General features: G+C 39.2%; 1 protein-coding gene across 2 annotated transcripts in view; it reads left to right on the top strand.

Moving 5' to 3' along the window:
- The window catches only part of SMARCAD1 (SNF2 related chromatin remodeling ATPase with DExD box 1), a 40,882-nt gene extending 14,696 nt beyond the window's left edge, over positions 1-26,186 (top strand). For both annotated transcript variants that reach the window (XM_085058010.1, XM_085058009.1), the window contains exons 6-24: positions 2,757-2,845; positions 4,746-4,835; positions 5,474-5,558; positions 7,017-7,408; positions 13,492-13,694; positions 14,931-15,021; positions 16,212-16,311; positions 17,807-17,866; positions 18,083-18,158; positions 18,588-18,723; positions 19,715-19,852; positions 20,158-20,253; positions 20,658-20,775; positions 21,032-21,153; positions 22,275-22,463; positions 23,329-23,447; positions 24,351-24,533; positions 25,207-25,316; positions 25,627-26,186. In XM_085058010.1, coding sequence (XP_084914136.1) covers positions 2,757-2,845; positions 4,746-4,835; positions 5,474-5,558; positions 7,017-7,408; positions 13,492-13,694; positions 14,931-15,021; positions 16,212-16,311; positions 17,807-17,866; positions 18,083-18,158; positions 18,588-18,723; positions 19,715-19,852; positions 20,158-20,253; positions 20,658-20,775; positions 21,032-21,153; positions 22,275-22,463; positions 23,329-23,447; positions 24,351-24,533; positions 25,207-25,316; positions 25,627-25,688 — 2,459 coding nt within the window. In that variant the 3' untranslated portion in view covers positions 25,689-26,186. The remainder of the gene's footprint in view (positions 1-2,756; positions 2,846-4,745; positions 4,836-5,473; positions 5,559-7,016; positions 7,409-13,491; positions 13,695-14,930; positions 15,022-16,211; positions 16,312-17,806; positions 17,867-18,082; positions 18,159-18,587; positions 18,724-19,714; positions 19,853-20,157; positions 20,254-20,657; positions 20,776-21,031; positions 21,154-22,274; positions 22,464-23,328; positions 23,448-24,350; positions 24,534-25,206; positions 25,317-25,626) is intronic.
- Positions 26,187-27,950: the final 1,764 nt, after the last annotated feature.

Here is a 27,950-nt window from a genome sequence, read left to right as displayed (position 1 = left end):
CTGTGACCAAGACATCGTTGAATTTTTCTGTCCTTTCAAATTGACGAAAAACTTGTGTTTATAGCTTCAATTCAATAGTTGTATAGAGCTAAAACAAGAAACAAACTTTTTAAAGGTATGAAGATCAGATGTGACACGTTGCAAATATGTGTCTGAGTGAAAGATGTGAAGTTGCAGTAATACCTATTGCTTGTGATTTGTTTCTGGTGTTGTTTTCTGTACATCTTGACAACCGTGAAAGCCTTGGGGGTGCTTCTGAGCTGAAACCTCATGTAAATCTGATATTCACTGCTTTTTGAACAGTCAGAAATTACTGTTTTGTTTTATCATGATGAGGGAAGTCACAGTAATGAAAGGATTTTTTTTTAAAGGTAGCAACTTGTAACGGGGAGTCATTACAGGTGCTTCTCTAAAGTTTGAGAACTTGGAGCTGCTTTTCTCATTGCTCAGTAGTTACAAAATTTATGGGGAAGACATGGATTCCTCTGGAAGGTCTGGTGTGCCCTGCCTGCACTCCAAGGATGGTTCCCATCTAAGAGGAAGAGTTTCTTTATCCCTTCAACCACTTAGTCCCTTAGCACAGGAAGGAAAAATTAAGTGTACTTTGCCAAGCAAATGTCTTCAGAAAGTTGGGTTTGGTTTTTTTTTTCATTTGCAAATGTGCTAGGTTTCCAAAGACCACAGGTTGATTATTAAATAATTCTGTGTTGATAGTTTCTTGAGATCATGATTATCCAGATCCTTTTTCAGTTCTATTGCCTCTAGAATTGCTCACAATGGGACTTTCTTAAGACTGTTGAATGCTCAGCCCAAAACCTAAAGCCAGGAAAATCTTTGAAATACTCTTATATCAAGCCCATGTATTTTTTAGGCCAAAGAGGTTTGCAGGGTCACTGTTCATATTCAGAATTATCAATCCTGAATGCAGTTTTAATTCACCTTAAGAAATAATAGCATGAGGCCTCCAATGACTTAGAGTGCTTGACCTAGCAGCAGCCTGACAGCTCCTAATTTGGACATCAAGACAACCACACGTTTCTCAAACTTAAGCCAGTAGAATGCATTTTCCTCATAATATTCATATTCAGTCTTGGGCAGAAAGATTAAGGATTGCTGAAGGAGAGCCTCCTCTGGCACATTCTCTGGATGATTTGAACCATGCCTTTTGTATTTATTGTGGCCTTCCAGTACCAGAAGAAAGCCTACAAGAAAGATGGAGAGGGATTTTTTACAAGACCATGTAAGGTCATTCTTGTCATTCCCCTCAGGACAAGGGGGAATGGCTTCAAACTGAGAGTAGATTTAGATTATATATCAGGAAGAAGTTATTTACTGTGAGGGTGGTGAGGCACTGAACAGGTTGCCCAAGGAGTTGTGGATGCCCCAGCACTGCAAGTGTTCCAGGCCAAGTTGGATGGGGCTCTGAGCAACCTGGTCTAGTGAAAGGTGTCCCTGCCAATGGCAGAGGGTTTGAAACTAGATGATCTTCAATGTCACTACCAACCCAAACCATTCTATGATTCTATGATATTTTTACATATATATATGAATACATGGATGCTGAAAAAAATCACTATTTTTCTGGTATCTTCTACTGGATTTTTCATTTAAGAAAGAATTATCAATACTTTTCTGCCCTTGGGATGTTTTAGTGATTTCTTTTTTAAAATATTTGTCACTTCTCTGATGTTAGAGTGAATGACTGCAGTAGAAAATTTATTTGAAAGTGTTTCCACACAAAATGTCTCCTTGTGCAAAGATATGGCTACTTAATGTTCCAGAGGTAAAACTGTTTTGATCATCCAGTTTTCCGGATTGGAAAACAAGTGTGCATTTTGTGTGGGTGAGGGTGTGTGTGGATGTGTGCTCCTTCACTGGTCTCTTGGGTCAGGCTGGAAGGTGAGGTTGGCCAGAGATTCTGGTATCAGGCACCAAAGCTCTGCAGGCACTTATTGTTCTAGAAAAGATTTAACTTCCAGTACTGTTTCAGGTCATGGCCTAGGAATTTTCACAATGGTTTATTCTGGTAATGCTGCTTCAAGCCAAGCTGGTGTGCAGAAACAGTGGTAACGTGTTCTTGCTTTCATGAACTGTGCACAGCAGTCTGAAAGTGCACCTGGCTGGGCAGGCCCTAATGCTGAGATGATAATCTCTTGATAATCACCAGGCTTAGATAGACAGAAAGTTATGGCTTATATGGACGATTTGTAAGTGATAAGGTTATCACAGACTTAATATGCATAGTTTTCTTTCAGACATCTGGATTTAATGATGAAAAGCATTTGGTAACTACTCCACTGTACACCTGAGCCAGAAATCAGTCATCAGCACTTCCAGATTGGCAGTGATGTACATATTCTAACACACAGATGGGGTTCAGCTTGGAAGAAATACCAGCTTGAATAAAAACAGAGACAGATATACCTTTATGCAGTTTGTGTGTAAAAACATGTGGCAATTATAAAAAAGAAAAAAATGCTATTTCAGTTGTTATATACGAGAGGTAATCACTTGATTAGTTGCCAGACTTCTAAAGAAAACTGAGGTAAATAAACATGTACTTTCAAGCAGCTGCTTTGCTTCAAGTTTCAATGTCTCTTTGGTCTATAGGAGGGAAACCATTATGGAGACTGGTAAACATTGTGCAGGTAACAAGTAGCTACTACGTCGTTGTGGTAATTGAAATATTTTACTGTTTTGGGGTGAACTTAATGAAAGGAACTAATTCTTCTTTTCCATCTCAATTCTTTTTGAAGCTGCCTCTGGTAAAAGGAAACTAAGAGATTCTCCCACAAATTGCAAAACCAAAAATGAGCGAGTTGCAAAAAAGTCAAAAGCTAGTTACGTAAGTATTGTGTTTTTCTCTTTGTGCATTGTAAAATTAATGGAATTACTTGGTCAGTGACAGTGGTGTGTTTTATCAGAAAGTCCAGTCAAATCAGATCTTGCCGTCTGAATGAGTTTTTTGTACTTTATTGTTGGCATTCTGAGTGGAATTACCTGCTTTGTTCTTTAGTGCTTGTGGATTTGTATCACACCAGGCATTTGACTGCTTTGGTGGAAGTGGTTGATGGCAGGTAGCAGTATGTGAGGTTCTGAGTACCATTCAGTTTTTGTGAACTGAATCACAGTGGGAATTACAGGCTCTGGATCACTTTGCCTCCTCAGGTCATTCCTTGTATCTCCTCAAGCACATGATGTTAACATCTTTTGCTACTGCTGTTCTTTTTTATAGAGGTAATGTTGCTTATGTATACTTGAAACTACCATTTAGGGAAAGCTTTAAAAATAATGAATTGGTTACATTTAAAGGACTGGCTACTTTGACCTCTGCTAATAAATGGAAACTGTGCCATGATCCTGGTGCACAGGATGGTACTTGGCAGATTTGCACAGTCCTATAGTGCTGTCACGAGGCCATCTCCCAGGCATCCCAGTAGACATCCCTGAAAGCCACTTATGTAGAGAAAGAGAATTCTACCTAAGTACTGGAGGCTGGATGAAAGAGGGTGACTGTGTTGAAACTTAAACTAATATTGTCCTCAGACAGAGCCAAATAAAGAAAACACAGCTTTCCATTACAGCAAAAATACTACTACTCATTTAGTCTCCTTCTTACTGAAAGAGGGGTGTGAATTGGTTTTGTTCCTCCTCACCAAACCCCTGGTTTAAGTTATAAAAGGAGGCTTAAGTGAATTATTAACCAGCCAGCCTAGCAAACAATGCTCCACTGAACCTGGTTTCATGCATCATCTTGATTTCTGTTCTTAACAGTTTCAGTACAATTAAAAGGGGAAGGAAAAAACAAATCTGAAACATGGGTTTTTAGAACTCCTTATAGAGAACTATAGTGAGAAATTGCAGGGTTTTTTTTTTCCTATTCTTGTTTTTCCCTCTGGCTCCTAAGACCAGAGCTTACTATGGCAGCTATTGTACAGACTGTAGCTGCTGTCTTAATGACAATGTAGGCTCACTGAGGAAAGGAATAGTGTCCTCTGTTACTCAGAGTGCTTCTGGGTGATCTGGTTTGTGCTCCTTCAGCAAAGTAAATATTAATCCAGCCTGCTGTAGGTAAGTAGCTCTGTAACCACTTCACATTCAAAGCTCTAGGAAGAAACTTGTGTAGTTCTTCGTGGTGGATACAAAGCAGAGTAGCTTGTGGCCTGTGGAAGTTTTGGCACTGGTTAACTTCCATTTTGCTGGCTGGTAGTCACTGTTAGTGAAGCTGTTGTTGATGAAAGGTTTTGCCAGTTTTTGATGGGACTTCATGAAGCTGTGACATATATTTGTGGATGTTTTTACCCATAAATCTAAACATAAACACATGGTTTTATGTTTGTAGGCTTTGGTGGGTTAAACACTGCATGCTTGTAATCCAATCTGATCGCCAGCCCTGACATCTTCTGCCTTAAATGTCGTCCAGAATTACTAATAAATTTTGATTTTAAAAAAGTACAAGCTAGACAGTTCTAAGTTTTTTATATTTTGGTATATAACTTTACACTGTTTGCTTATCAAGTAAAGAGTTCCAGTTTTTTTGTGGCTGAAAACATTTATGTTTGTGAAAGTTTTGATCTTTTTTTGATCATTGACTATGTGTGAGGAATCACTTCAACTTGAATTTGTCTTAAGTGCTTTTGTCATTTAGAGCAGCTCTTTAAGGATAAGCTATATTGATGAGGTTTTCTTCTGCTTCTGTAGCTGTAATTTATATTAAACCTAATAGATACCTTTTCTTAATATAGCTGGATGACTCAGAACCCAAAAGACAATGGGAGAGGCAAGAGGTGCTTGTGAAGAAGTTGCAGAAGATATTCCCTGGATTGGATAAGGAGGTGAGCTGATGTCTCCCTATGGCACATCAGGTTTTGACTTCTTAAGAAAACTGCAGCTGTTGATAGTCCATATGAAACAGTTCTTATACCAACAGCACTTTGGAAAGAGCCCAGGGTAGGAAGGCTTTTGCTGTTCCTGCTTTTAGAATGTAGCTTGTCTTGAACTGAGAGCAGTGGGATGTGGTTAGGACTATATGGAACTTCTCTTCCTACATTTCTGGCCCTGTGACAAGCCTAGCATAGTCCCATCTGATGACTTCTTATGAAAATGCAAGGGGAAATTACCCCTCCCTCTCTCACTCACTCTCACACTCACCCCAGGACTGCTAAATATATTGTACACTTTGTATTACTTCTGTACCTGAGGATCCTCAGTGACTGGTCAAGCCCTTTCAATACTGTGTTGTAAATTGTTGGAAGCAAAGCTTGTTTGTGTGTTCTTACACGTTTTAAAAAGTGGAGTGCAGCTCTGCCTAAACTGAGTGTATAAAGAGAAACTCTGAAGGGTTTTCTCCTTTTGATTTCCTTTAATTCGAATCATCTGATTTACAGGGGTTTTCTTTGCCTAATGTTACTAGGCACAGAAATTTAGCTTGTGCTTATCTCACCACAATGCAAAATGTCTTGTTTTTTACTAGGAGCTGAGAGAGGTACTTCAGGAGCATAACTGGGTGTTTAATGATGCACTGGAGGCCTTGAAAATATTTGCAGACGATGAGGACGGTAAAGAGATTTATAATCCATTTTATTCCAAGACAAAACAGACTTGTGATACAAATATTTTTGAATGTCCAGCAGTGACAGTCCTGACAGCACCATGCCTAGAAACTTGCACTTATACTTGAAATTAGTATTACAGGGAGGATAATAGAAGGAAACTGATTTTTTTCTGTATTTTTATCTTTTGTTCTCTAAGTAGGGATAAATATCTTTGCCCTGCTAATACAGATAGATATAAAAGTTGTAATTATGTGTGGGTATATCTTAAAATGTATTTTGATACATGTCAAAGCTGATACCTGCTCCCTTCCTGCAAGTTTAAAAATTAGTTTGTTTTTTAACTGGACTAATTTGTAATTTACTGATTTCTAAACCAGCAGTTGCAAATAAGTGCATAGGTAACAAGTGATTTATGCTATTTTGTCCTCTTAAAATGTATTCTAGGAGTGAAACATTGTAGAAATAGGCCTTGAATTATGCAACCCATCTGAAAATACCAATACTTTAAATGTGGCAGGGAGCAAGCCTAGTGATTCCAAGTAAATCTGCAAATTATAGCTTAAGTCCTATTTAATGAGTTGATTCCTTTTTAGCATGTTACACCGCTGTCAGATATGTACATGTTTTGCTGTATCAGCTATTTAAGTGTTCTTGGGATAGGGTAACGTTCTTAATTGGATTCTTTACAAGTGGAGAGAGCTGTCAGTACTCAGGAAGTTGTGTCCTTGCTGCTTCTGAGAAGGCACACGTCAGGGTTGGACTCAATCAGTGGCAAGCTGGGATTGGGCAGAAGAGAACCTTCTGCACTGCAAGTGCTCTTTTCCAATGAAGGAATCAAAACCCATACAAGGCACTTCTGAAAATGATTTGCATGTGTTCTGTTAAAGAACTTCTGTCTGATTTTAAGATAGCTGAGTTATTTTGGTAGGAAATACCTCATTCTTTGAGATTTTTTGAAAAGTGCATATTTTCATTGTCCCGCCTCTAATACTGTACTTTAATGCATTCAAATGGAAAAAATATATCATTTTCCTGGTGAAGGAATGATTGTTTTCTCAAATGAGCAGAATTAGTATCCCTGCAGTCAGGTGCAGTGGGACCAGTATCTCATCTTAAAGGCACATCAGAGTTCTTAACTGTTTGCTCTTACCTCAGAGCTTCTGCAGCTCACAAATATTACATAACATCGATCACCTCTATTTTAATATGGCTACTTAAAACCTTCTGCTTTTTGAGAATTATACGAATTAGCTTTGCTTATCTTAAAGTTGGAGCTATTTACATGTTTTATACAGACTTGCTTTTTTTGTTCTCTTCGTAACACCTGCTGTTGAGTTCTTGTGTATTAAATCCTAGAACTGTGTTTTACAGATCTGTAGGTTCTATTTTGGAACAACTTGTGTTTTCACCAGCCCTTAACCAATATATGTTGACTTGTTGCCTTCTGTGTTGCACGCTTAGGCGTGGAATTTCCTCCCAAAAGGAAAGTTGCTGACTGGACCGAAGCCTCCACTGAGAGCCAAAGTGATGAGAGTAAAGAGAAGACAAAGGAGAAATCTTCTGAGAAAGAGCAGAACGGCTTTCAGAAAAAGGACAAAGGCAAAAGGAGCATTTGGAGTGCTAAAAGAGAAACAGAAGACATGGGGGACGAGTCTGCTTCCGAAGATGGCGGAAGCTCCCTGGATGAGGACTACAGCAGCGGCGATGAAGTGATGGAGGATGGCTACAAAGCCAAAATCCTCAGCTTCCTGCAGGATGCTTCCCTGAGCGAACTGACTTTGATTCCCCAGTGTTCTCAGAAAAAGGCTCAGAAGATAATAGCGCTCCGGCCCTTTAACAGCTGGGAGGCTCTGGTAGGTCTGCATTCTTCCTCTCCTATCCCCAGCCTGCCTAGAGTCAAGGTGGCTTCAGCCTAGGGAGGCTTAGATGGGTGGCCTTAGCCTGATTAGGCTAAAATAGTGTGTTCCTCCTAAGCCAATAGCATTTCAAATAGTGTCATATGACCTGATTTTGAATGAATTAAGGGGTGATTTTTCTGGAAAACTCAAGCTGATTGGCTGACATTACTGTCACTCACTCTATAGCACAGAAAGTTGGTTGATTTCACTCCAGAAGGGGAAATTAGAGCTTTCACTTGTGAAGGAGGTGTTTGCTAGCCTGTTCTGAGCTCTTGTAGCTGAAAACCCATGCAGGAGGGAAGAATGTGGCAGGACCTTTACTGCAGACATTTGTGTAGCAGCAGCAGCAGCTTCCAGAGTAGCTCCATGATTGAAGAAGCCAGCATGGATATTTTCAGTTTCAGGCAAGAAACGGTTGTTCTCTCTTTTTTGTGTGTCTTTATTCTACTGCAGCTTAGTGTCTAGCATGGTTTTGCTAGCTAAGTAATGCAGCCATTTTTAGTGGAGTGAGCTGCTGTGTTTTTATTAATAAAAGCTAAAGCATCAGAAGGCTAAGCCCCACTCCACCACAGAAGGGAAAGCGATATCTGTTGGTAAGTACATTATCTGCATTCGCCGCATTGTTACTTTCAGATGTTTACCATGGCTTGTTTGCAGACTTCACATTTCATACAGTTTCAGTTAACTGCAAGACATCAGACCTGCTAAGAGCGATGCTCTGGTAAGAAATTTGAAGTGCATTACAGCAGATTGTCTTGATTTAATTTATTAGGGGTTTGGGTTTTAAAGCAGTAACTGTGCATAGGCCTTTTTATGGAGTAATTGGTGCTTTTCCATCCGTGTGTGTTCTGAAACCTCCCCCACTGATGTACGTGACAACTTCTTCAACGTGTGTAAAACAATAACATTTATTATTCAGTGTGTAAAATATTTTACCACAAAACAGTAACAGATACTAAACAGATTTTTAGGGAAAACAAAATGGTCTTTGTGTGTTGTGGTGCAAGGGAAGGGGGGAGGCAAGAGGACGATACTTAAAAAATACAACGTACAGGTATGCTGCGAAAGAAATCCGTTTTGCCCCAAGCCTTTGGCTTCTCACAGAACATCTGTCATACAGCTATTCCTTTCTAAACTTGTTGGATTTTGCCTGAGCTTAATTCTTTGCAGAAATATTTGCTACAGGGCTCTTCTCTTTTTCTCTGTGCGAAATATTTAACAGTAAAAAAAAAAGCTGCATGGGCCTGTTTGCATTCAAAATTTGTCTTTTCATAAAGATTGCTGCTGTCAGCAGCCACATGTTTATGTAGTGCTGTGAGTACTTGCCCAGAGTAGAAGTGGTTAGCAGCAGATTTTAGCAGATGTGTTGTATCAGTGTGGATTTAATTGTTTGTAAAGATCCAGTAGCTCAGTAACACAACCTTTTCCCTACCAATTAATAAGAGTGATTAGAATAATGGAGAGAGCTGATTCAGTTACGGCATTAAAGAAATTGGCTTGGTTTTAAGGTCTTCTTTTACTGTGATGAGACCTTGTGTAACACAATGTAAAGCACTACAAATTGTTACCACTTGCTCATTATTAGAATCGAGGAAGATATTTAGGTGCTCAGCCTGAGATTAAAACTAAAGCCCACTAATTTGTAAATTGAATGTTTTATTCCAAGAAACCATAAGTAAGAATGTCTTTTTTTTATTCTAGATAATCTTTTTACGTTGGACTAAGCTATTTTGTTTCCATAGAGTTTTAAATTAATTTCATAAGCTCATAAGGTTAATAAGAGCATTTTGAAATACTTATTCTTTGGAGTAGAAATTTCAGACAGATGTTTATCTTGATCTAGTAATGCTTAAAATACATAGTAAAAGATTTGGTTCTCAAAATAATTGGAGAGAGCTGAAATTGTCCTTGCTCACAAAGATTAATTCATTTGGCAGTTTAGAAGTGCCTATGCTGTAGATCAAGAACATTTTCCAGGAGGGTAGTTTTATCCAGTGCTGGACACAGCTAGCTGGGAGAGCCCCCTCAAACACCAGCTTGCATAAAGAGTACTCAGGTATGTCCTTGAGGCTTTAGGTGTCAGTCTCCTTGGAGAAGTGATGCTTTGGTGTGCAAGGGCTGGTGGCCTCTCTCCAGAATACATTATGTGCATAGGGAAAGTAGTAGGTAACAAAAGAAATTGGGATGTTTTTCTGAGAGCACCTTCCTCAGTGCTCATCATATTGACAACCTAAAACTGCACGCTGCTCTCTGAGGCAGAGGCTTTGGAAGGTACTCTTTCCAGAAGGCTCCAGGTGCTTCTGCAAAGCCCAAGCATGGAGCTGAGACATAAGAGGAGGTGTGATGGGCAGATGGGAGACCATGAGGAGCAGCTCTGCACTGCTGGGAATTGGGGATTAGAGCACAAGGGGAGCAGATGTGCAGCAGACAAACTAAAGGATGGTCAGCAGAAAGCATGGCTGTGACAGCTAGGAGGAGAGGCAGGGATAAGCTCCACGAATGTCATTGTCTGTGTAGGGGAAGAGGAAGCAAAGGATCAGACCAGGCTGCAGGACAGGGTGAAGAGGAAAGTTCACCTCCCAGTGTCTTGGTCTGATATCATATGTTAGGTAGATCTTTTGCAAGGGGCCAGTGTTCAGTGATGTTTTCCTCTCTCAGTGCAGGCCTGGTCTGTGCCAGCCTCATGCTATATACCTCCTCCAGACAGGCACAAGGTAATAAACCAGCAGCTGTTAAGAGAGACCTCCTCTCCTGGTGGGTCTTTTCATAGATTCATAGAAATTCTGAGTTGGAAGGGACAGAGAAGGATATCGAAGTCCAGCTCCTGGCCCAGCACAGGACAGCCCCAAGAATCACACAGTGTGCCTGAGAGCATTGTCCAAGTGCTTCTTGAACTCTGTCAGGCTGGTGCTGTGACAGCTGCCCTGGGGAGCTGTTCTAAAGCCCAAACAGCCACTGGGTGAGGAGCCTTTTCCTAATACCCAACCTAAACCTCCCCTGACACAACTTCAGGCCATTCCCACAGGTCCTGTCACTGGTGACCACAGAGAAAAGATCAGTGCCTGCCCCTCTGCTTCCCCTTGTGTGGAAGCTATAGACAGCTGTGAGGCTCCCCCTCAGTCTCCTATGTTGGTTTCTCACCTTTCCCTCCTGTTTGCTTTGAGGTCCTGGTGATATCCCACAGGCACACATTGTGGGCCAGCAGACACAATGGTTTGTTTCCTTGGTGGAAGCACTTCTGGGCACCAATTGCTCTCCCTCCCCATTCTTGCTCCTCTAAGAAACTTGTTGGTGCCTAATTATATTTTAACAGTGCTCTCTTTTCCAAGCTGTGCAATCGACTGGTGTTGGAAACAGCAGCACTCAGTGCTGTTTCTCAGCAGAGAGGCTGTGAGCACAGTCATGTAGGGGCAGTACCTGCCTGGAGTCAGTGTGTGTGCCAAGAAACAAAGGTGGAGCCAAGACCCTCCCTGAGGAGCTCAGCTGAGATTTTTGGGGTCTGGGCTGGTGGTCTGTTCTTTGGCCTGCTGTGTGTGCCTAATTCAATTTCCTGCTGCCTCTGGTCAATGTGGGAGATGAACTGAAGAGGATTTAATGCTATTCAGTTTCTTATTTTTAACACGTATAACTGTTACCTATTTGAATTTCCTTTGAGTGTAAAAACATTGATTTTGAGGCTTGAGTGAGATTTGCTGTATCCTGTCTTTTTTCTCATTTCACAGTATTACTCTATCACAAAATAAGCTGTCTTGTTTAGCATTTCAAGACTTTGTGGTCTGTAGAAATTCTTACAGAATACACACAAGTAAAGCTGATGGAAAGTGTTAGATAGAAATTTTGACATAGCGCATCACTTTTGGGGGAATGGGAGAACTGAGCTGTCAAGCACACACTTGTCCATCATGTTCTGTACACTGCAGCAGTATGTGAGCTAGGAGATACAAACTCAAGGGAGAGTAGCTTCAGCTGTTTTGTTCATCTCATTTTCTTTGGCTGCACATGTGCAAACTGCCACGAAAACCAAACTCCAGAACCACCTTGCACCAAAGCCAACTGAAGAGAAGCAGCAAATGCATCAGGTTAGAAATAGGAAACTGCTTACAGTGGAACAGGAGTTTGTTGATTGAGGCTGACTTTCACCCTTAAGCATTAAAGTGAAATCCTACATGATATTGCTAGTGGTGTAAAGTAAGCCCAGGCAGTGTGCTGGTGTGGCAGTTCAAACTGCTGGGAAAGCTCATGGGTTCAGTTTCCATGATGGTCTCACATTTTTGGGCCGCATTTGAAAAAAACTGAACTTGGGAGGATGTCAGAACCTCTAGAAACCAAAGGCCACCCATGGATCTGCTTTGTGTTCTGAGCAGGGTAACACCCTGTGTTTCACATGCAAACCAGTGGCTAAAGCATTTCTTGTTGCAACTTGGATGTGTTAGTGTGCTGACATGAAACAATACCATTTCTGTTAATAACAGATGGCTCAATTCTCCACACCTTTATTTATGGATTACAGGATTTCTATTCATGCCAACCAAAGCTTTAGGCGTCAAAACAAATGTTGAAATTTTGTAGTCACCTATTATAAACTGGGCTCTTTTTTATTTCTAAATAGAGATGTCTACGTAGAAAACTTCTGTGCAGGTGTTGACATGTGCACCTTAGCCTGGTCTAACCTGTGAGTGTTGGTGGACTTACAGGGGGAAAAAACACAAAAAACCCCCAAACATAGCCCCCCCCAACCTGCATCACTCCAGTTATTTTTAAATTTTTTTTTTAATGAAAGTTGGGTTTTTATTTAATTTTATTTTTAATTTAATCTGTTTATACTCTTCACCTTAAGAAAACTTGCTTTTACTCTGCAGTGTGGCAGTATTGGTGAGTTAGCACAAAACACCTGGATCATGACACCTTTTTTTTATTGAAAGAATTCTTGGAGGATATATGCCTATGAAATCTTGTGCTAAATGTTAACAGATCCCTGATCTAAAATTCAGAAAAGTCTGTGAGAATTACCTCTGCTTTAATACAAAAATGGCAAATCCAAACGATCTTGTACTCTTCAATTCTTTAAATCCATCAATAAACAAAAAAAAGTCTGTTCTTTACAGTGAAATATGCATAACTACTTGTGAAAATATTATAAATATGATTCCAGTTACCACAGAAACATATTTTGTGGTAGGTTTTGCACTTTCTGCAGATGGCACTACATGGAATTCAGGAGAAATCAATGGGCCTGAAGGGCCTGTTTTGACACAACTTCAGGCTGCTTGGCTCTGACATGTAAAATATTCATACTGTAATGAAGATACGAAGTTTAAGGGAAGGAAATACAAAGTAACTAGTGTGCACTTGAGGAAGCAAGCAGTGGAAGTAAGGCTTTTCTGTACAGTCAATACTCATTGACCACAGAAAACCTAGCATAATTTTGGGAAACTTCTTATCCTCTTTTTTACTATGCTTAAGTCCAGTTTGAATGTGCCCTTTTTGGTAGTTAGAACTGTGACGGGGTAATGCTGAGCCCCAGACAGACCCATAACAAAATGCACTAGCCTTCCTTATAGGTTCATTTGTTTGCCTTGATGCCTACATCATGCTTACATCTTATGCCTTCAGTATCCAATAGGGTTTGTTTAAAAGGGCATCTTAATGAGAATCAGTGCTTTTTTCTTCTCCTTTTGGGGTTTTGTTCTGTTAGTGGGCCTGACCTTCAGAGCTGGCTTTGTACCATATGTGGCCTCCTGTTGAGGATTATGAGTTTAAAGCTCCTGTATTTTGCATTAGAAACTCTTAAGAGAATTTGCATCTCTTAAAATTTCAAGTTTCACAGTGTGGGGAACTGCAATGATGACCTTCAGTGTGGATTCACACAGTGTGCAGTGGGCCAAGTGTAAGGAGTATTTGAAGTTTTAAAAGATCGGGATGCTATCGCTGTCTCCTACTTTAATTACTGCCTGCTGCAGCTGTGGATTTTCACTGTAGCACATTTGCTGCTATTACCAGTGCTCACAGATGTCTTTTTTATTATTATTATTTTGCAGTTTACAAAAATGACAAAGACTACTGGTTTGTCAGAAGATATAGTGTGGAACTGCAAGATACTGCTGAAGGAGAGGGATGTGGTTCTAAAGCTCATGAATAAATGTGAAGACATTTCCAATAAACTGACAAAACAGGTAACCAGGATTACTCGAGATGGAGGATGTGAATGGAACATACAGCAACCCTCCATTCTGAATCGCAGGTATCTCTTGTTTTTTTATTTTATAAGGGTGTTGGACAATAAGGTGTACCTGGAGACTGAGATGTTCAAAAATGTAATCCCTGAAAGCAGAGTTGAGGATTTTTGTTACTTAGTAGCTCTCAGTGAGCTAGATAGAGATGTTCAGCATTTGAGAGACTCCAACAGATTTCTTAAGTGTATTAGGAAAGTAGGCAAGGAGGATGATAACAAGTTATAACAGTGTTTAATACCTTGTTTTACTTCCTCAGTTTGTGGTGAATGTAAAAGCGAACCCTGAGTGATGGAATCATGGGTTGTCAACTTATTTCAAACAAAAGCCCAAACAAACCTCTGTAATGGGGGACAGATTTCAAACAGGATTAGATTTTAAAGATGCTAAATAGGAACAAATCTGAACAAACTAGGAAGATGTATCAGCTGGATGAAAGACCTTGGTCAGGAAGTTCAGATGTACAAAGTAATTTGGAACTCTGTATCCAGTGGGAGTGGCAGCAGGGAGGTGTTGTGGGGAAGTATTTATTTCAGAGAGGTAAATTGGTAAGGATATCCAAATGGATATTAGGAGTAAAGAGGGAGCTTAGGAGGAATGGATATGGATATGGTGGAGGGCGTTATCCTAAGGGTTAGGAAACATAGGGGTGAAGTGGGAATGGCTAAAGTAGCAACTTGAATTAGAGTTGGAGTGTGTTACAGGTAAATAGCAAATGGATTCTCAGCTGTGTGGAAATAAAACCTGGGAGGAAGCAGGAAGCCTTTGCAGGAAGAATGTCAGTGATGATTCGTCTTTAAAAAAAAAGTGCTGAACTGGGTGACTTGCTGTTGAGTGTGTTTTATGGGTTGTGTGTTGGGATTTGGGTTTTTCTTTGGTGCTGACACAAACAGTAAGTGTACAACAGAGCAAACTTAGGGATGCAGCTGCAAAATGCCACTTAATTTATTGTCTATTTAAAAAACTAGTGGTTCTGTAACTGCTTTTATTTGGGTGTGTATCACTGATTTTAGAAGAAAATTATTTCTTGTGTTACTCACTTGGATCATTTAGGGTCTGTGAAAATTCAGGTAAGCAACTCAGTTTGTGTTCAGGTGACTGATTAATGAAGTTTGTGTTTTTCATTGCATAGGAAGATCTGGATTGCATTAAATTGAAGGCGATGTTAAACTTGCAATTCTGTGATTACTATAAGTTTCATGGAGAAACAAATAAAAGGTGGTAATAAGCTTGATTGTTTTTAACAGTTTGAAACTGAAGCCATATCAGAAGATTGGTTTGAACTGGTTAGCACTGCTGTATAAACATGGATTGAATGGAATCTTGGCTGATGAGATGGTAAGTGTGAAACTGCTTATTTATTAAAATGTTGCAAAAAAGACTTTGTTAAATCCTTGCCTAGAAACCTCAAGCAGATTATAAGTAATCTTAAATGGCAAACAGTTCTCCAAGAGCTTAGAAGCTGCTGAGCTCCTCCTTTCCAGTTGAAAGTCAAAAGTAGCCTAAGATTCATGGACACTGACAATTACAAGTCACATGGTGTCTTCTGATGCAGTGGAACCAGTTTCTACCACATGTTATTTTCAAACCATTGATTTTAACAGCTTCATGCCCAAAAAACATATTTCATTCTACTTGTCCAGCATTTAGTATAGTGAGCCCCTATTTTCTGCACTTCTCCATCAATTTCAAAATAGACAGCTGACAATACAGGAAAAACGAAATAGGTAGAAACCTTTTCTGCTTCTCCAGAAACAGCATTTCCACCATCTCTGGTCGTGACACTCCCTATAAACTTTGAACTAAGAGACAAGTTTATGGGTTTGAGGTTTTATTGAGTGCTGACACCACCCATAGTTGTACAACAGAAAAAACTTAGTGATGCAGCTGCTGAACTTGTGGTCTGTTGTTTTTAATCCTGGCTTCTGTTCATCTTCTGATGAACCATGAATGAATGAATGCGTTGGTTTGCCTTGCTATGACTGGCGGTGTTTCTCAACTTCTGTATGTTTTGTGTTAGTAAGAATGTGTGTTTATTGGGAGATACATAAATTTTTTAAATTCATGATGCAAAAAAGAGGATAAGTAAGTGTTGGTGGAAATGTAGGCTTATCTTAAATCTGATTACTATATTAAATTCTATTTCAGAGATAGGTGGAATAGCTTTTGTGCAACTGGCTCAATGGAGATAAACATTTAGTTTCAAAGTAATCATTTTTCTGCACCATTGTTTCAGGAAAGTAAATTTTTCAACATGATTTGAGGGATGATATAGAACAATAATGAAAAACTTCATAAATTATAAAAATGAATCTTCAGATACTGAGCTGAAGTGATAATGAAGTTTGACTGAGGTTCTACTTAAGAAGGAATTGTCTTCTGTAAAATTGGTTAAACAGAACACATATTCTAATCAGATTTCTAATCTTTATTGGGCCTTCACTACACTGTAATTGTCTTACAAATACAAAACACTTTTATCTCCTACAGGTTGTAAATTTTGTTTAAATGGATTTATTTTCTCTTAGGGCTTAGGAAAAACAATTCAAGCTATTGCATTTCTGGCTTATCTCTACCAAGAGGGCAACAGAGGTCCCCATTTGATAGTTGTGCCAGCTTCGACATTAGGTAAGTTACAAGCTTCAGAAATACTTCTGTTGGGGGAAAAAGAGGAAAAGAATCATGAACAGACTGCAAAGGAAAGATAATTTAATTAAAGGAAACTTGGTTTTCTTATGGTCTGATTCGACTCCTTAAGTAATTTGAATTGGAATGCAGACCATACTGCAGGCATGCTTGTTCTGAATTAATTAGACTTAGCATGGAACTTTTTTTAGATAATCTACATGCTTCGAAAAAAATAAAGCTGATTGTTACAATTTGAACCTCTGTAGCAAAGCAGTCTTCCTAGTCTTCAGGCTGTGCTTAGGGTTAGGTTTCATGACATTTGAAACATTCAGTGTCTTTTTTCCTCTTTGCTGCACAGCATCTGTCAAAGCAGATGAAAATCCTAAAATGATGAGGCTGACTGTCTTTTAGTTGTGTGTTCTGACTGTTTTATGGCCTCAGTTGAAAGTAGAAAGAATATGGTGGAATGAAACGTCAGCAAAGCTGATGAGGTTGAGTAGAAAATGGTTCTTGAGGAAGTTAAATTTGGATTTGTTGAATGAAAGAAGATAAGTTGAATTTAGAAAGTAAATGCTGCTTTTAATGTAAATTACTTATCTGAGCTTCAAAAATTTCTCTTGACACATCAGAAGAGTTTCCAGTTGTTCAACTTAAGTTGAAAATCACCATTTTTTGTGTGCTTTCAAACTCCACTAGGACCCACTTTTTTTTAATAACTCCTTTAATTAAAAAAAAAATTAAATTAAAACGTGAGGATGTGTATAAAGGTGCTTTTGTGAAGCCAGTCTTAGAGTCTGAATTGTAGTGGCAGGCTGGCCCAAGCCGTCCAGCATGGCAGTGCCTGGGCAGTGCAGTCTACTGGCAGCTTCCTGACACTTTTCTGGAGGTGTCTCCTCAGCCCTGACCTGGGTGCAGCCCATTGCCCAGTGGCATTTCCACAGTCCCCTTTCTGCTGTGCTTTGGGGTCAGCAGTTGGGCTGGCTGCTGAGCAGCTTCCCCTTGGGCACAGGAATGTTGCCTGTGGCCACTGAGCTGCTGCACACCTGGAGCTGCAGAGCCAGCTTGTCAGGCTCCTCTGCCTGTGCTCCCAGAGGCACTGTCTCCCCTGATGACATACTTCTGCAGGCAAGTACTGACAAATGAAGTGATTTGCTTTCTGAGGAATTAACTGTCTAGGGAAGCAATCAAGCTGCGAAGTTAAACATTTTATTAATTTCACACTGTGGTTACAGACTGTGCAGGGAGAAACTCCTGTTTCTGTGGGAGTTTTAAGTGCAAACTGGTTGAGAGTTACTAAAAGCCCAGGCTGGCTTTTAGTTTGAGTTTCTGATATATTATCAGTTTTCCAGTTTTAAGACAGAATGTTTCCTAACCTTTGGGAGAATTTAAAGGGATTTGCATAAAAATCAGATGTTTGGTTTAATGCTGAGGTGTGAAACCCTAAGACATAATAATGTATAACTGACTTGGTTTTTGTTTTAATGTTGTCTTACAGATAACTGGATAAGAGAAGTTAATCTGTGGTGTCCTGAACTGAATGTCCTTTTTTACTATGGTGAGGAATCCAATTTAGAAATGAATCCGATAACACAGTTACCTGCATGGTCTGTCTAAGAAAAGAGGAATTGTTCGTGGAAGCATTGTTTTAACACAGTTGTTAAATTACGCAGATTTCTTGATGAGTGATTTCTATGTAATGTCTTTAGTTGTTATATATATATATATATATGTATAAAGATGTAATTGTGTTCATTTTATTTCGGTCCTGTAGGATCCCAAGAAGATAGGAAACATCTCAGGGTGGACATTCATAATAAAGTCGTTGATTTCAATGTGATTGTGACTACGTAAGTACAGTTAAAAAACTACAGTGAGCTTTAGTGAGGTTCTGCTGACCTCTAGTGGTGCAAGAAAACAGACAATTTTTGGACTTGTGTTTCAGGTAATGGTTAACTAGGACTTTATTTCTGTGTGACAGATACTATGTCATAAATGTTTTCAATATGTGTCTGTCAGCATGTATAGATTGTAATACATTGTAATAAATTTTAGCAGATTTCTAGAAAGTGTTACTCAGAGCATTGGCTCATCAAGTCAACTGTAATAATTTGCCTGTAATGAACTGTATTATGGTTGCTTACTTCCAAGCAGTTTTGCTGTCCCTCATGTACTCTCTTCATACCTCTTAACAATATTAGAGAATTTAATTTGATTGTGGTAACAGTACATTCATTTTTAGAGATGGACTAAGCACAAGTGGTGTTTCTCTCTGACAGATACAACTCTGCAATCAGCAGCTCAGAGGATCGAGGACTGTTCCGCAGGTTGAAGCTTAACTATGCAATTTTTGATGAAGGTCATATGCTGAAGAACATGAGCTCTGTACGCTACCAGCACCTCATGACAATTAATGTAAGAGGTTTAGTTATTATTGGGTTAGAGGGAACAGCTCCTGGTTTTTCTGTTTTGTAGTTACAAGCAGGGGGAAAATGGAATATTAACTGTAAAGTTCATATACACATAACTTTAGGGAAACTACAGTATGTAGGTGAATGGTGTGGTCTAAGAAGTGGATCCTGCACTGTGATCTCTTTCAGGGAGATAAGCTCCCAGAGAAATGTAGTAAACTTCCTATAGCATTATTACAATGATGGTAGTGCTTGAGTTTCAGTATTAAGCAAATTCCCAGTTTTATCCCACAGTAGCAAGGATTTAAAAGATACTATTCTGATTACTTGTGCTGAAACCTTGTGATATTTAAGGATCTGCTCTGATAGAGCTGTGAAAGAAAAGCCAGCTTACAAGTATTTTTATCTTGTGGCTTGCAGCCTGGGTAAATGGAGTTTTGAAAAAGATTTGAGTACAGCTTTTCCTCTGAATAAAATGATCTAGCACTATAGTATTTGTATAATAATAAACTTAAGCTCATTTACTAGAACTTATTTTTCAAGATCATGTTTGCATCGAAAGCCTTTTTAAAAAGCTGATCTTTAAACAATAAAACTTGCTTGTACTTGCAATTCAAAACTTGTGCATAAGTATTGTATGATATTACAGAACGTGATGTAGGAGCAACAATTAACACAGTCATTAAGAGGAAGGAAAAAAACCCCAAAAAACCAAAACCCAAACCGAACAATCAAGAAAAAGCCTAATAGACCCAGGAATGCTTTTTTAAAATTTTCTTAAATTGGTGTGCACACAGTTCACCACAGATCTGTAAACAGTGTTGTTGACTTAACAAGGAAGTTATTCCATCAGTTCCAAATATGTAATAAGTTTCATTATAATTTAAACCAAGCTCATCTTTTCACTTCTCCATAGCTGTGTTGTTTTTGCCAGTAATAGTTTTTAGCCTGTTTGACAAATGTTTCTCACTGCTCTTTCTGCCTTGGACAAACAGGCCAAGAATCGCTTGCTGCTAACAGGGACTCCAGTTCAAAATAATCTGTTGGAATTGATGTCCCTCTTGAATTTTGTCATGCCTCATATGTTCAGCAGTAGCACAAGTGAAATTCGAAGGATGTTCTCTTCAAAAACAGTGAGTATCATGAATTCTTGTCTTGAAAATAATTTTTTTTTTGCTTAAAGACTGCTCTTGCTGCATAATTTCTGTTTTATTGATATCTTATGGAAACAGGTAATGTGATTATGAAAATCTAGAAAATGGAACAGCTGAATAAACCATCTATGTTAAAATATGCTCTAATGGGATATTTTGGAATACTAATGGTCAGGTCAAATGTGTTTGTTTTGGCTGGGGTTTTCATCAAGTTATAGAAGTTAAGGTGGTGTTACAGCTGAAAGCTTCACACTGTAATTGAATTCTTGTAATGTTTTCCTTAGAAGAGTGCTGAAGAGCAAAGCATATATGAGAAGGAGAGAATTGCACACGCAAAGCAGATAATAAAACCATTCATCTTGAGAAGAGTAAAAGATGAGGTAACATTTTATCTTCAAAATGATGGGTTTGTGTTATCAAAAAGCCTGATAATCTTTGAGAACAACAGTATAATATGAGGTGAAATTACTTACTGATCTTAAAATATGTTAATGGGTACTTGCAGGCTTCACTGGTCAGTGGTCTGAACAGTAGATTCCAGGCATTGCATATAATATTTCATGCAGTTCTGGAGTGTGCAGATCGTGTTGCTTGATGGGGATATTGATGGATAATCCAAATCAAGACCTGAGTTGAATTGCTGCCCGAGTTATGAAGTTGCAAGCAGTGAAAGGAGTTGGAATGAGGAGAATGAACAGAGTAGCCTAACAGCTCTAAGATAGTGCAGAAGTACTGACTGTTCACAACAGTACAGGTTTTATCTGGTACCATTTTGTTTTGTCAGGTCCTTAAACAACTACCTCCCAAAAAAGATCTCATTGAACTATGTGCCATGTCTGAGAAACAGGAACAACTCTACTTTGCACTCTTAAACAAGCTCAAGAAAACTATTAATAGTAACGGTATGTAAGGACCTCGTTTCCTTTTGGTGGATTTTTTCATGCTGAGACATAGGTTGAATGTGACTACAAAGTCTTTGCTTGATAGAAATGTCTAATGCTCATAAACTGTCTACATCCCTTCTATGAATTTTTCTGAAGTTCAGGTAATAGGTGAATTTTCAAACTGACTTCTTACAAATAAAGCTCTGCTGAGAGATAAAGATGTTTCAGATAGTTTTTTTCAGTAGTAGTACAAAGATGCCTTCTTGGTTTACAGAGAAAAACTCCGATATGGGAAATGCAATGATGCAACTTAGAAAAATGGCCAATCACCCCCTTTTGCATCGTCAGTATTACACGAATGACAAGCTCAGGACAATGTCCACACTTATGCTCAAGGTAAGGGGATGAGATTCAGCAGCAATCCTTCATTTCCCAGAATTTCTAATGCAAACTTGTTTCTTTATTTGTTTGTTTTATTGTCAGACTTCTGGTCAAAAGTGTGTATTTGCCAAACTTAATTCATTGTTGCTGCTTTTTATTTCTCTGCATCTATCCAGTGCTCTAATCAAGCTCTGTATGTATTTAGCACTGATTTTTGTATCATTAGAATGGAGAGAGCAGTTATGGGTCTGCAGTCATCTCTTTTTCATTAGCTCCACCTTAGCACCTCTTCCTTCCACCCCAAAATTTAAAGCCAAAGTGTTTATGGAAAAAATCTTCAGTGGGCACTTGAGTTTAGTTGCTTTCTGAGTAGCAAGAAATCTAGGTTGTACAGAACTAAAATAGGGAAGGCATAAATATTGGTCTCTTAAGGATGTTTTTTTGTACTTTGTCTGGGGTTAATGCCTGACGAGTTTGGGGAAAGTGGTTGTTTCTTTCTAAAACACAAAAAATCTCAGTGTGCAGCCATGCTCTAAGAAAGTTCCAGCTGGCTTTGAATATTCTTGAGCTTTGTTTTAAAGTGAAGTCAGACAAGGTTGGGGGGAAGCAAGAAGTGACCCATTGCTTTATGAAGGACTTTTTTCCTTTTTTATTCCCATAACATCATACTCTCCAGATGTGGCTTTCTTTTCCTCTTTCTTCCAGGCATGACATCCCTCTACCCACCCTACATCTTGGGCTAGGCTTCCCATGTCTTCTACCATCTGTCCAAGGATTGGACCTCCCTTTTAGGGAATGTGTCTTCAGGGGAAGAGGTCTGATAAAGGGATAAAAGGTCATAGGGCTTGATGGGAACTAGGTAACTGCTGTGGAGGTTGAGCATATCCTTCCTAAGTTTTTGGCAGTACAAGTGCTTGTAAAAGCAAAACTGTGAAGTAATTATCCTCTACCATAAACCTGAAGTTGAGACTCAAACATCTTTTGTTGCTTGCATGAGCCATGCTTTAGCCTTTGTCCATGTCTAGGTGTGTTACTTTTTTTCTTGCAGAAATTTTGGATGCTATTGCGTGGTGGTTTTGTTTTTAGTTCTTGGTGGGAATGTGTATTGCATTATTTCCCTTCATTTTTGCTAATAGGAACCCACACATTGTGATGCTAACCCTGACCTTATCTTTGAAGATATGACAGTAATGACAGATTTTGAGCTGCACGTGCTTTGTAAGCAATATTCTCACATCAGTGACTTCACGTTAGACATGGATCAGATCTTGGATTCTGGAAAGTTTAGAGCACTGGAACGCATTCTCTCCGACCTTAAAGAGAAGGTATTACAGATGGCTGATGCTTTTTCCTGTCTGAAGAATGGCTCTAAATTACTGGTTAAATTAACCTCTGCCAGCTCTGTATGCAGCCCAGTTGCTTTGCTGTGGAGTATTACAATGTGATTTAGTGCAGGTACAGAATTGCAAAGCAACACTTACAGCTTTTATTATGCAGCCTTGAGTATGCACATCCCTTCAGAGACAGCTGAAATAAGCTTTCCCATTTTCCCAAGTCTCAGAATATTCATCCTATTGATAAGTACTTTATCAATGTATGGGGTCTTCCATAGTTTTCACACCTCATGGACTTTGACCTTCTCTTGGCAGCTGAATAAGACTGTATTACATTAGAAGAATCATTTGTGTGTTAAGCCAGTGTGAAGCTAAGAAGAGATCCCTGCTTGAAGTCCTACCCTGAAATTCAAACAGGGTTATTTTACAAATAAGCATGTGCCATTATGCTTCAGAGTATCCTGAATTGGCACAAGTGGGTGCTGTGTATCTGATTATTTGAGGCAAAATAGAGCTACTCTCTATATTACATTGAAATATTTAAGTTTTGAATTAAAATAGTTTGTTTATGGATGGAGTAGATCTGTCATTTAGGCATTTGATATGTGATTTGCTTGAGTCACCCAAGTACAAAGTAATTAAAATATTACTGCAATGACAGACAGACAGTTATTCAAATACTGGATATGGAGTCTTCACTGAAAGTCAATCCTGACTTGATGAATTTCAGCTTAGTCTTTTGTTTTGGAAAACAGGGATTCAGTGAAAGTAAAATAATATATTTATACTGATGAAGAGTTTCTGTAGTTCATCTTTCACATGTATTAAACTTTTTGTTTTGCTCTGTCTTTTCCAGGGTGACAGAGTTGTGTTGTTTAGCCAGTTTACTATGATGCTGGACATCTTGGAAGTTTTTTTAAAACACTGGCAACATAGATACATTAGGTTGGATGGAAAAACACAGATTTCTGAGCGGTACGTGACTCTTGCCAAACATGAAAGGGAGAAAGTGAGTATGTGGTTGGAAAGGGGGAGGTGACTTCAGACATTGTTTTCCAAGGTATAGAAGTCTGTGGTCACTGGACATTGACTGTAGAAGGCATTTAGTGCTGAAATGCTGAATTTCAGATCACCTTATGTAAGGGTGAGGCTGAAAGATGAGGTCTAGCTGGTGTGCTTAGAGTCTTAGCCATTGAAATCAGCCACCTTCAGTAGTTCCTGGTGTGTTTGATTTGTGTGTCATCATGCCATAACACCTGTAGCTGTTCCTTGGAAGTACAGTATATTTCTTTCACTATGGGCAGATAAACCCCTTTGTTTCTCTAAGACAAGCCATTCAGTCCATTCCTGCAGCTGAAAATGTTACAGTGCTTTTCTTATGTTGGACCTGTGCTGGTTTTCCATCTCAAGAATTTAAAAAAAAAAAATTATATTCTTTTTCTTTCATTTCAAAAAACTGGCATTCTTGCTGTGGTGTTACTTCCTACAAAGAGCTGATGTCTGCTTCAGCCCTTGTATGTGCAGTTAGTACAGAAGATAGTCATGAAGAGAAATTAATTCCCCACCTTCCTATTTGTTTCATGTACTTCAGTCTTCCATTGTCCTCCAAGACTCTTTGTGTTCTGCAATCATCAAAGGTCTTTCTCTAAGACTCTCTTCATTCTCTGCTATCCCCCTGTCACTCAGTATGTTTCTCTGGTCACTGCAGAGGACTGCTGGTGCCCTTTTTCCTTCTGCATAACATCTGTGCTTTGGAGCTGCTGTGCAGCACCACTGTCCTCTCTTCCAAAAGATCATCATCCCAGCTTCTGTGCTCAGCTCTGGAGCCAGTGTGGTGTATTTTCCAAGGCCTGACGCATGCTGTCTTGTGTTCTGCAGGATACATCTAATAGATGAGTTCAACACAGATATGGGTATATTTGTGTTCCTTCTGTCAACCAAAGCTGGTGGCTTGGGCATTAATCTGACCTCAGCCAATGTTGTCATTCTCCATGACATTGACTGCAACCCTTACAACGATAAGCAAGCAGAAGACCGGTGCCACAGAGTAGGTCAGACACGGTAAGACTTTTCTAAAATTCTGATGCTTGGGTTTTCCTGGAGGCAAGCTCTCAAAGGAGGTTAGAAGGACAGTTTTGGGATTTAAAATTTTAAGCAGAGACTTGAGTAAACAAGCTCTGGGTTGTGTGGGAACTGTAATTGTCTTGGTATATGTTGCTGCCAGAGCAAACCTTTTTTTACACTTTCCTCCTTTTTCTAGTTCACTGCAATTCTCAAATTCTCTATAATTCTCAAATTTCCGGTGCTGGGAACTGTTGCAAGGTAGATCTGAAGTCTTTGGGACTGTTTGGCCAAGCTGTTTGTTCTATTCAGGAGATTTCTGAGCTTTGAAGTGCCACCCTATCATAAAGAGCAAAACTGTAGAATATGTTTAATAACTGGTATTTCAACTGTAATGTGGAACTAGGGGCAATTTGACTTGTTCATATTAATGGAGATTTTTGTGACTGTCCAGACTTTTGGAGTGGCTGGGAGTGCAGGAGAAAACGTGTTTTCTGGCAATACAGAGCACAGTTATTCCAGCGAAAAATCTAGAAGCTCTTTGTATTGTCCTTTCATTCATTTCCTCATCCTTGCTTTAAACCCCAGCCAGCTGAGCAAAGGTATAGCATCCTTCCCTTTTGCACTAATCCAAACTATGAAAATGAATTTTTCCTATTTTGTGGTTTTTCAGAGAAGTACAAGTCATCAAGCTCATCAGTAAGGGGACTATCGAAGAAACCATGCTCAAAATCAGCCAACAGAAATTGAAGTTGGAACAAGATATGACTGCAGCAGAATCAGGTAGGTGTCCTGCACATAATGATGTCCACTTAAGTAAATTAAAGCTGCTACAATACGTTACTCTGGAAAAAAAGAAGGTTCTTGATGCAGACAAACCTTTTGTTGTTTGGGGTTTTTTATGTTAAACTGTAAAGATGTATTTTTGCTGATTATTCTTTGATTTGACAGGAAGTGCCCTCTGAGTCTGACCCAGAAATCAAGTGACCAAGTCCTAAAAGCAGAGGATTTTTTTACAGTGTTAGGGACAGAGGCTTTTACCTGTTTATATTAAATATTTTAAGCTGTACTAATGCTTGTTTTTACTCCTTAGGAGAAGAAGGAACCATTCCAGCAGATATAGCCACACTATTAAAAGCTTCACTGGGTCTCTAAAATGTAAATATGTTGTGAAATTCAAGGAAGAAAGATGATGATGTACCCCAAGGACTCTTACATTACTGTTGACCAGGAGTTTTATGAACGTTTATAACTTTTTGTAGTTTCTTTATTGTATTGCTCATGGTATTGGAAATTTTTAACACCAATAGCATTCTTTCGATGCAAAAAAGCATAAATGGCCCAAATGTGCCAATATCAGATGCTGAATAAAAGTTTTACAGATCACTTTTAAAAATGGGGACCTAAGTAGTAATTGTTTTAACAAATCTGCTACTGCTTAAGATTTGTCAGTATTTTTGTAATTATTTCTACCTCCAAATATATATATATAAATATATAAACTGTCTGTTTCACTGGATTCCACGTGTAGATTTTTTTATATGTGCCTTATTTGACAATGCTCGAGTCTGTTTCCCCTTGTTTTGGTTCATTCGATGTTCCGTACTGGTTTTGTATCAACTTGTTCAAATAAAATTCCATAGATTGACAAAATGTTTTCATGGTTGTGGTTATTTGGGCCAGGTGAGGGGATAACATATTACATATTATGTGCATATTACAGATCAGACAAGTGGCTTTCAAACCAACTGCAATGTTCCAATTGAGCTGACTTGGCTTTGTCCAGCAGTAATAAATTACTAGTGTGTCTTTATACTCTAATTATAGTGTTGTGAGGATATTGATTGTAAAAACAGAATTTCTGCCAAATGGTTTGGTCAAGTTTGTGGGTATTTTGGTCAACTGTACGTGATTTGTGCACATTCAAAATGGATGGAAAATTGAAGCTTTTAAAATGTTTTCCAAGTGTGGACTCTTAAAGACTTCCTAGAAATGTTCTGTGGCTGTGCTGTCTGTTCCAAAATGCACAGCTGGAATAAGGTGATGGTACACTATGGTTTGAGAAGGGATGTGGGTAAGAATCAGTTTCTCTGCCATGCTTCTTTAATTCCACTAGTTCTCTCAGACTAAATAGTGGGATTTAACAGAGAATCCTAGGTATTTAATGCTGCAGCTAATCAGGTTGTGTTTTTCTGTTGAGTGTGATGCTAACCCAACTCTTACCCCTTTGTATCTGCCTGTTCTCACCTGCTTGGTTCAAATGTGGATTCAAACAAGGTCCCTGTCCTTTAGGGTGGATTGTGTGATGTTCTGATGTGTATGGGATCTGTTAATGGAGTCTGGCAGAGCAGTGGTTACACCTCAGATAATCACCCCCTGGGGTCAATACCTGTCTTTAGGCACTATGAAGCTCATGTGTGTTTCTGCCTTTTTTCTTGTAACTGTTTCTACCCTTTTATTGGGGGTCTCAAGAGATTGCAGAGTCACCATCCTTGGAGATAACCAAAAACTAACTGGATGCAGTCTGGGGCAGCTGGCTCTAGGTGGCTCTGTGTGAGCAGGGATTTGGACCACATGACCTCCAGAGCAACCTTCAACCTCAGCTGCTCTGTGGTTCTCTGTCTCTGATTGGGAAAGATGTACAGAGGAGAAAAAAAAACAAAGCCACTCTCTCTGAAGTCAGTTGCTGAAGAAGAGAAGCGTTTGGGAGCTGAAGAAGGAAAAATGTGTAAAGAGCCAGAACAAAGTGTGCAAGGAGATGCAAAGCAGATGAAGATACCATATTGGAGTGAGTAATATCCTTTGTGTTCTGACAGTACCTGACTTTGTTAGGGGTTGTTCGGTGTCACCCATGATTCAATGAAATAACACTTGAGGTGGGAGGGAAAAGCAAGTGTGAAGGGAATTACTTTCCCAGCAGTGGCCATTTCCAGCCCAGAGTGTTGCCCAAGGTTGTTGTGGTTTATCTGCTTACAGCACACAGTGGAGACCTCTCACATGCACTTGTCTCCCCTTGAGTTTGTGTAAACCACTAGCAGCTACAGCCATCCACATTGCCAGGATTTCCACCTGCCTTTTCCCCAGTGCTGAAAAAACAAATCCTTCATTTGTCCTAAACCTGGTTGCCACCACCAACCTGCAGTTTGTGTCCCTTCTTCCTGGCAGAGAGACGGAGCTGTTGAATATTTTTGCAGCTGGTGCATATATGGAGAGCTGGTGCTGGTGTGGGCACTGGCTCAGCTGCACAACTGCTTTTTAGGTTGTTTTAGAAGTTTTTGGTTGAGGTTTTGAGGTTTTTTTAGGGGCACAGCATAAACTTCAAGCTTCTCAAGCACTTTTTTCAGGCTATTGAATTTTATTGACTAAGTGGGTCGGTCTTCTTTTCTTCCCTTTCTCTTTATTTTGTGTAGTGTCCCA

Source organism: Lichenostomus cassidix, chromosome 4 (genome assembly GCF_008360975.1).
Source record: "Lichenostomus cassidix isolate B80296 chromosome 4, HeHo_3.0, whole genome shotgun sequence".
Classification (NCBI taxonomy): Eukaryota; Metazoa; Chordata; class Aves; order Passeriformes; family Meliphagidae; genus Lichenostomus; species Lichenostomus cassidix.
The sequence above is the reverse complement of the archived record's forward strand: the minus strand, read 5'-3'. Positions and strand labels throughout refer to the sequence as shown.